This window comes from Nelumbo nucifera, chromosome 2, assembly GCF_055504915.1.
Source record: "Nelumbo nucifera cultivar China Antique chromosome 2, China Antique-T2T, whole genome shotgun sequence".
Lineage (NCBI taxonomy): Eukaryota > Viridiplantae > Streptophyta > Magnoliopsida > Proteales > Nelumbonaceae > Nelumbo > Nelumbo nucifera.
Window position 1 is genome coordinate 103,903,749 of NC_142650.1, and position 8,952 is coordinate 103,912,700.

The window sequence follows — 8,952 nt, forward strand, 5'->3', positions numbered from 1 at the left end:
CCCTACTACACCCCACCACTACTTCCCCCATTTCCTTCTGTCTCCTTTTACCCCGAAATTCTTATCACTTTCCACATCGCTTTTCAGCCTCTCCACTTCACTCAGTTTTCTTTTCTTTATTTTGATTTCCTTCTTCTTCTGTAGGCCACTCTTCAATCCATTGAAAGAGACTTGCACAGCACAGCAGACCCGTATAACCCACATCGCCGCCACCATCACCATTCACACTTCCAATGTTGGTACCTTCGTCTGAACTCTCATCCAACTTTTCATCGTTTACGTTACAGTGCACCCAACCTTCGTCCAACTCCTCCCTTTCTTCATTTCTCTCTCTTGCATACCTTGGGTTAGGTTTCCCTGAGGAGCATCGCACTGAGCTAAACTTCTCAAAATTTCCACGAGGTATCCACTGTAGAATACCCTATTTGTCTTCTCTCCTCCGCTGCAACTTCTCCTTCGCAGAACTCACTAATTTGGAAGATGATAGACCGAAAGTTTGGTCAACAGTCGATGCCTGTTTCAATCCCTTGCCCCGAACCACGTGAGTCTTTAAGTTATCACATGGGTCACAATCTATGCGTTATTGGGCTCAATAACGCATGGGTGGTCAACAGTCGATGCCTGTTTCAAGCCCTTGCCCCGACCCACGTGAGTCTTTAAGTAATCACGAGGGTCACTAATATTGCACCCTGGTTTGGTGGTCGGCCCGCCTAACCCTTTAAGCGGCTTAGACCAGGCATTTTGTCGTTTGATTTACCCCAGACGACTGATTAAATGCCAATTTAATTTCTCCCTACAGTTTCTTTTTGCACCCCACTCTCTTTCCTCCATGTGTCCACCAGCCTGCCATCTCACCTTCGTCTTCGACCTTGGGAAATCTTCCCCACCAGGCCTGTTCAACTTCTGAAGCCGCCCACACCTTATACCATGCCCCCGGCCTACTTGTAATGTCCTGTGGGTAGGATTCTTATGGGTAGGAGATCCAGATTCTTATCTCCATACCCATTTCCCCAATAGAGCCTTGTTAAAAATCTTCGATTTCCTAACCCCCAATCCTCCCTTTTTTTGGAGCACAAACTTGGTCCCAGTTGACCAAATGGATCTTCTTTTCCTCCTCCCATCCTTTCCATAAAAAGTCCCTCTATAACTTTTCTATTCTTTGAGCCACTTTTGTTGAGATTGGGAATAGAGAGATAGTAAGAGGGTAAATTAGAGAGGAAGCTCTTTAGGAGAGTGATTCTACCTCCCAAAGACAGATATTTAGCTTTCCAAGAGGCCAGCTTCCTTTCTAAACGTTCCACCACAGGGTCTCACACTAAAGAGGAAGTGTACTTATCTCCCAATGGAAGCCCTAGATACATAGCAGGTAGAAAGCCAATCTGACAAGCAAGCACCTCTGCTAGAGCTTCTAAGTTCTCTATCCTTCTTACTGGAATTAATTTGCTCTTTAACCAGTTAACTCTCAAACCTGACACAACTTCAAACCAACTCAGCACCCCTAAAAGAACTCCCAACTAATCCACATCAGCATCAATGAAGCAGAGTGTGTCATCTGCAAATTGAAGCATTTGAACTTCTCTCCCCCCTGGTGTTGTCTCAAAACCTTTCCACAATCCCTCTTCCCCTACTCAGTTAACAAAGATAGCTAGAATTTCCATCACACAAATGAAAAGAAAGGGGGATAGGGGATCCCCTTGCCGTAAGCCTCTGGAGCTCTTAAAGAAGCCTGTTGATTGTCCATTCACTAGAACTGAAATTTTTGGACAAGTAATACACACCTTGATCCAGTTCCTCCATTTTTGGCCGAAATTCATTCTTTCCAAAACAAAATCCAGGCATTTCCAGTTGGCACAGTCATAGGCCTTTTCCACGTCCAGTTTACACAACAGCCCTAGCCTACCCTCCCTTTCCCTTGAGTCTATCAGCTCATTTTCCACCAAAACACTGTCTAACATTTGCCTGCCTGGCACAAAAGAAATTGATTTTTTTGCTATCACGGTATTTAAGACCCTCTTTAGCCTCTCTGCTAGAACCTTAGCCAGGATTTTATAGAAACTATTCAGCAAATAATTGGTCTAAAGTCCTTGATGTTTGTTGCACCTTCCACCTTTGGAATTAAGGAGATGAATGTAGTATTCAGGTTTCTTTCCAAAGCAGCATTTTTATGGAAATACCGAAACACCTTCAAATAGATCCACTTTCACTACTGGAGACTTATCAATTTCCAAATTGTTTACCACTTGCCAAATTTCCTCCTCTAAGAAGGGGGCTTCCAGTTCCCTTTGCTGATCATCTGAAAGTCTCTTCGGAGGTCTTCTAGTCCAACTTTCCTTGAACAGGTCTGAAAAATATTTTGTGGCAATGCTCTTCATTTCTGCCCAATTCTCTCCCACCTGATCTTCAAATTCCAGCCTCTCAAGCTGATTTAGTCTTTTCCTAGCATTTGCCATCTTGTGGAAAAAACTGGAATTTTTATCCTCCACTTTAAGCCATTTAACCTTTGCTCTTTGCCTCCATCTCAATTCATCCATATAGGCTATCTTGTCTAGAGTCAATTGAGCTACTAATCTTCTTTTCCTCTCCTTTTTCTGCTATTGGGCCAGTTTCTTCAGCCAAATCCACTTCCTTAATTACTTCTAAGCAATTCCTTTTTTCTGATTCTGAGTTCCCTTGGAACTCCAGCCTCCAAGATTTCAGTCTCCTTGATTAAACTGATCTTTTTTGCAAAGATGAAAGAGATGCTACCTTTGATTTGGAATTCTGACCATTTTGATGCAAGGGACCAGTTCTTCCTCTACAAACCAAGCATTTTCCAACATGAATGGAGTCTTTCTAACTCCCTGATTCCCACAAATTATCTGTATGAGGGTGCGATCCAAAACAGGCTGTGGGAGGGCCACCTGCTTTATTTGATGGAAAGTATCTTCTCAGCGAGGAGAAACCAAAAACCTATCTAATGTTATCAATACAGGGTTTCCCGATTATTTGTCCAGGTGAACCGAGTCCCTAGCAAAGGAAGATCAATCAAATCAAATTGATGCACAAAATCCATGAATCTTCTCATTTTCCCTGTTCTCTGAGTTCCTCCCTTTCTTCCAGAAATCACACCACATTAAAGTCCCCTCCTATAACCCAGGGGATGGAGTACACACCTCTGGATTCAGCAAGGTCTCTCCAAAGCCTCTCTCTCTCTCTCTCTCTCTCTCTCCGAATTATCAGTTCGACCATAAACATTAGTGAACTGCCCTTGAAAACCTCCCTCTAATTCCAGAATTACCGACACAGAATACTCCCCTACGTGAGATGAGATAAGCTTGCATTTTAACCTGTCCCAAAGAATTAAAAGTTCCCCCTGCACTACCTCTGGCTAATTTACTCACCCATCTCACTTGACCTTGACCCCAAACACTTCTTATCACTCCGGCCTCCACTGTATCCAGCTTAGACTCTTGAATAAAAAACACATCCGACTTCCACCTATTCAGAAGGTCATAGACCACCATCTTCCCCCTACTCGACCCTAACCTCACATTCCACGATAGAATTTTTAAATCCATAGACTGAGAAGAGAAAGGCCCCAAAACCCCTGATTTTTAATGCTCTCCAGATATTTTACCATTTCTTCCTCCAGACCTACGATGGAAACCCCCAAGAATTTTCCCAAACCCAGTAACTTTGAATTTACCGATGCCAAAGTGGCATCCACCTCCTTCCCTCTATCTTCCCTTCCCTCCCCTTTCCCTCAGAAAGCTCCAACCCTGTGCGTCCTCCCTCTTCCCTCCCCAAAACCACTGTATCCAGCTTAGACTCTTGAATAAAAACCACATCTGACTTCCACCTATTCAGAAGGTCATAGACCACCATCTTCCTCCTACTTGACCCTAACCTCACATTCCACGATAGAATTTTTAAATCCATAGACTGAGAAGAGAAAGCCCCCAAAACCCCTGTTTTTTATACCTTCTTCCCCTTCCCGGCCTTGTCAGTCAAGCCCCACGAAAGCCTCATCACTTCCCTACTTTTCTTCACCCCATTGCCTTTTTTTTACATTTAACTTTTCTTTTTCTTCTAACCATCTTCTTTCAATGCTCTCCAGATATTTTACCGTTTCTTCCTCCAGACCTACGATGGAAAACCCCCAAGAATTTTCCCAAACCCAGTAACTTTGAATTTACCCATGCCAAAGTGGCATCCACCTCCTTCCCTCTATCTTCCCTTCCCTCCCCTTTCCCTCAGAAATCTCCAACCCTGTGCCTCCTCCCTCTTCCCTCCCCAAAACCAAAGTGCATACCTGGTCCTCGCTGACTCCAGTTAAGTGTTTCTCTCCTAGAGCTAGGACTTCCGGAACTTTTATCATTGCCAGGGATGTTACCTCCGCCAGCTCCAAATCTGGGCTAGAGAAGGCTGAAAGCGCCCTTTCAGCGCCTTCTCCAACGGCTTGCACCGCTGAAGGTGTCTTCTCCAGCTGATGGACTCTCTGCTGCCACAACTCTGATGGAAATTATTGCATAAGTGTTCTCAGGATGGTGGCTCAAAGAGAGGTCAAGGGAGAAGAAGAGCCCTTGCAGAGATAATGATTTTGATGAAGGTTCAGTAGGATGTAGGAAGGATTATTTGGGTGACACAGTAATTTCGAAATGTGGTGAGAAATTGGAAGGAAGAATTTATTAAGATGAAGAAAAAAGGTGGAAGGGTTACATGGTAATTTAAGTTCAACTCAGGGAAGAGGTAGAGGTACAAATGGAAATGGGAACAAGACAGGCCTCTGATGGACCAATGGGTGGCAGCAGTGGTAGGGAGCTAGCATGTAAGGTTTGGGTTGTGTAGTGGCAGTTGTGTTGGGGTGGGATCAGTTCTGGAGTATGGTAGGTCACAGTGGGTTTGTTGGTGGGGTTTCTTTCTGGTTTGACTGGGTCATGTTATCTTTCTGTTGTTAAGGTTTCCACGGGGCTATTATATACCAGAGGTTGTTAGACCTCTCATTGAGCATGGAGTCTGGAGGCCTTTTACTTTTCTTTGTTCCCTGCTTTTATTGCATAAAAAAAAAGGTGGGGGTGGGGGGTGGGGGGACTGAAGTGGTAAGAACTTATTTGACTAATGGTTTGACAGAAAACATGGCTTTTGATAGAACAAGATGGCCCCAAATGGTTATCTAATGAAATTCTGTTACTTTTTCTCAAAAAAAAAAGAAAAGAAAAAAGATGGCCCCAAATGGATGGGATTAATTTTGAATTGAGTTGAGATCACTGCCTTTGGTGTGTTCTTTCTGATTTACTTTATATAGTGATTCATCAAAAGGAGAAAAGGAATATTGACTATTCAGAAGTAGAGCATTTTCCATTTACAGTATTGTTGCTAATGACGTTACTGTCTAGTCATGTTCTTTTCTGTTACAGTTGACAGTTTTGTTGTGTTAGTGGTATCACATACTGTTTTCTAACAGTTTGATTTGACTTGTGTATATGGTCCATTATTACTTAGTCTAATGGCAAAATCTCAGCCTGGCAAGCATGAGAACATGGGTTGAGCATGAGAGAAGCCATTTTGTGCAAAAAAATGCCAAAGGTTAGGACCACACCATATCCAATCTACCACTCCCAAGACCCCATATTTATTTATTTATCCTTTGGTCTCTCCCCCTTTACTCTTATACTCCACGTCCTTAGCTAAAACATTGTCTGATATCAATTACCAATGTTACCTTGTTACAGGGCACAGGAGCCCACTGCCAAGTACTAATATGTCAATAGGTGTCCTGTCCAGCCTGTGGAACTGAGATAATAATATTTAGTTATATAAATAATTAAAAGTGTAGTAAAATATTTGAACATATAACTAGTTATTGAAGCTAAGTATCATTGAGTATCTCTTTCCAAAATTAAACCTTTGAACATATACAGATTTTTATAGTATGACTTGTTAAATATACCCTTTTAGAATGGACCAACATGGTATTAGCAGCTTGACTTCTCCTTTCTTTCTTCCTTTTTTAGTAAAAGGATAAGGACAAGAGAGAAAACAAAATAAAGAAATTGGAAAAGTAAAAGAAGAGGTGTTCAATGAGATTTTGGGAATGTTGTTTTCCTGGTTGGCAAATCACTCTCTATTCAGAGATAGACACACTAGTTCTTTTTTATCAAGATTTCCTTTTGGAAGAAATATATATTTGTTTTGTGTTTCGGGTTGGGTGCATTGGGTATGTTTCCTCCCTGGTACAGAATCTCATTGTACAGGGTTTCCCTTTGTAGTTGTTTTCCTTCTGAATGAATTACATTACCTTTTTCTTCAAATTGGAAAAGTAAATAGATGAAAGCAATCATAACACTCAACTAGTAAGTTCACCAAGTAGTCAGACATACCTGAAATAGATAATCTGCATAAGCACTGACATTTCGCAGTAATGTCTCTTTTGCATCCATCCTTCTGCACTTTTTGCTATAATAATTGAACCTCTGGAAAAATCACACAGTTTTAGCAACATAATTCACAATCAACAAAACACACTAATTAAGTTTAAAAAGTAAATTGCAGGCAAAAAAAAAAAAAACATCATGGAAGATAAAGACATGGCAAAGCATGCTTTCAAAGTTTCAAGTCTTTGGAGTCAAGTGTTGTCTTGTCTGAAGAAGAATGCACAAGATCAATCTGTTTTGGGTGTCAAAGTGTATAATGTATAACAGCATTTAGCTTTTCTCCTTTGTTTTGACAAATAACGAATAATAGATCAACAAGGAGAAAATGCAGAAAGAAGCTACAAAGAAAAAGGCAGATAACCTCAACAGAGGTGAAAAGGGAACACAACAAGACCACTAAAAACAATAGGATGGCCTCCCAACCCAAGGAATGTTTTTGGTTAACAAATAAGTGATAACTTTTATTTGTTTTTTTTTTAAAAAAAAAGGTAACGTAAGCATTGTTTTGATAGTATAACTAATAAACACCCCTGTGCAAAGAGACTTTATACATCCATCCGCAGGGCATCAAAGAAGACCAAAAAACTAAGGACAAAAAGTATGACTGTGCTCTCTGGTGATTATGTTTTTTGCCAAGAACCAGTCAAAGATAAATTTATGACCACTTCTTCAGAGCCCTTTTTATCAAAAACCTGAGAGTTCCTTTCAGACCATATTGCCCAGAAAATAGCTAGAGGGGTTGCAGCCCAAGCTGTCTTGCCCATCTTGTTCATATTCAAAACATGCCAGATTCTAAGAAGCTCAACCCCCTTTGTGAGAACTATTTATTGCCAGACAGGAAAAAATATTGTAATCGTCATCATCATCATCCAAACCTCATCCCAACTATATGGAGTTGGCTACTTGAATCCTGTTTTGCCACTCCATTCTTACTACTTCAACCCAAAAAAAGCTCCACAAGCTGCCCCAAGACAGCCACCCCATATCACCCCCAAAAATAGAGACTACTCAGGAAGGGCTAAGCCATAATACAGCTAACTCCATACATTCCTGGTTAACGAGTCACCCAACAGCACTTGTGGATCTCCTTATACGTGGAACAAGATGTCCTTTCTAGCTCTCAATGCTCTAGCCTCTCTAATACAATGACAATTGATCCAACACCCATCCCCTCCTTGTACCAACCATCCCATCAAACCTTGAAAAAGAGTTAAGAAAAAGCACGCCATAAAAATCATAAACAAGCATCTAGCATTTCGCATGTCAAACATATATTCTATTTATATTATTCGACTTGGGATTTAGGAGTTGGGAGCCGGGAGAAGACTTAATTCATTGTCTGCCTGTCTTTCAGCATGAGGCTGATCCTACAAAGTCAATGCTGAAAGTATCCTTCTCAATTTCCACAGATAAATCATATTGAACAACAATGGTTTATTTCATACCATAATGTAGAAAGTTTGAGAAAGTTCTTAACAAGGTTTTACCTTTGATGAGCCTCTAAAAGCTCCTCGCCCACCCTGCATAAAGTCGACAAGAAAGCGGATGGGTTAGTCTAACTTGGAAAAGGGCCTTAATAGTTCAAGCGCAATTCGGAAAACGAATTCTGGTTCTTTGATGTTAGCACATTTCGTTTTCGTTTCTTTTCCTTTTCGGGCACAAAAACGATTTTTTCTATGTTTACAATTTAGGGAGTGGAAAGGGAACTGAGAGATGTGTCCTCTAAACATTTAACAGAAGTTAATCTACAAAAAAGGAGTAACGATGGCATACATGGCTTTGGATTTTAGTGCTCTCTTTCAAATCAGATTCCTCTTTTATTGGAAATCTATTAGAAGAAATTTGAATTGTTCAAAACATTTGACAAATCTGAATAACTCAACAGAGAGAGAGAGAGAGAGAGCAGACCAGACGAGATTGCCGGTAAAAGGAAAAGAAAAACATGATAAAGAGAAAAGAACTCACAGAATCCCAATGTGATCGCCTTTTGCGATCCAAAATGGGAGTCGAATGAAAGAGGGCAGCTCTGATATAGTTAGAGTTGGCCTGGAAGCTGTTCAATGCCGTTTTCATGGCGGTATTCATATCTGCACAGCGAGAACGGATCCCTTTCCACGCAGTCTAACTCCAAGCTTTCTGAACGACCAAAGAGAAAGGACAGAGACTGATGAGAGATAGTAAGGCCATGTTTGGAGTGCTTAAAAATAAGTGTTTATTCAAAATAAGTGCTTATTTAGCCATTAAGCACTTATTGGTATTTGGGAAATAAGTCCGAAATAAGTGTTTTTTTAAGCACTTATTCAATTTTTTTTTCAAAATTATCCCTTGTTGAATTTTAAAATACCACTTATAAAATTATCCCTAATTGAATTTTATAAAAGTACTTTTATAAAGTGTTTTCATAAAAGTGCTTTTATTAAAGTACTTTTATAAAAACACTTTTATGAAAGCACTTTTATAAGTACTTTTATGAAAGCACTTCTATAAAAATACTTTTGCGAAAGCACTTTTAAGTACTTTTACAAAAGCACTTTATAAT

At 40.5% G+C, this 8,952-nt stretch overlaps 1 protein-coding gene across 1 annotated transcript in view; it reads right to left on the minus strand.

The window, feature by feature from the left end:
• LOC104603556 (uncharacterized) overlaps window positions 1-8,595 on the minus strand; it is a 34,573-nt gene extending 25,978 nt beyond the window's left edge. Inside the window, exons 1-3 of the mRNA XM_010267623.3 lie at window positions 8,379-8,595; window positions 7,901-7,933; window positions 6,360-6,452 (exon numbers count right to left, since the gene is read on the minus strand). Of these exons, the coding sequence (XP_010265925.1) occupies window positions 6,360-6,452; window positions 7,901-7,933; window positions 8,379-8,498 (246 nt within the window). The 5' untranslated portion in view covers window positions 8,499-8,595. The remainder of the gene's footprint in view (window positions 1-6,359; window positions 6,453-7,900; window positions 7,934-8,378) is intronic.
• Window positions 8,596-8,952: the final 357 nt, after the last annotated feature.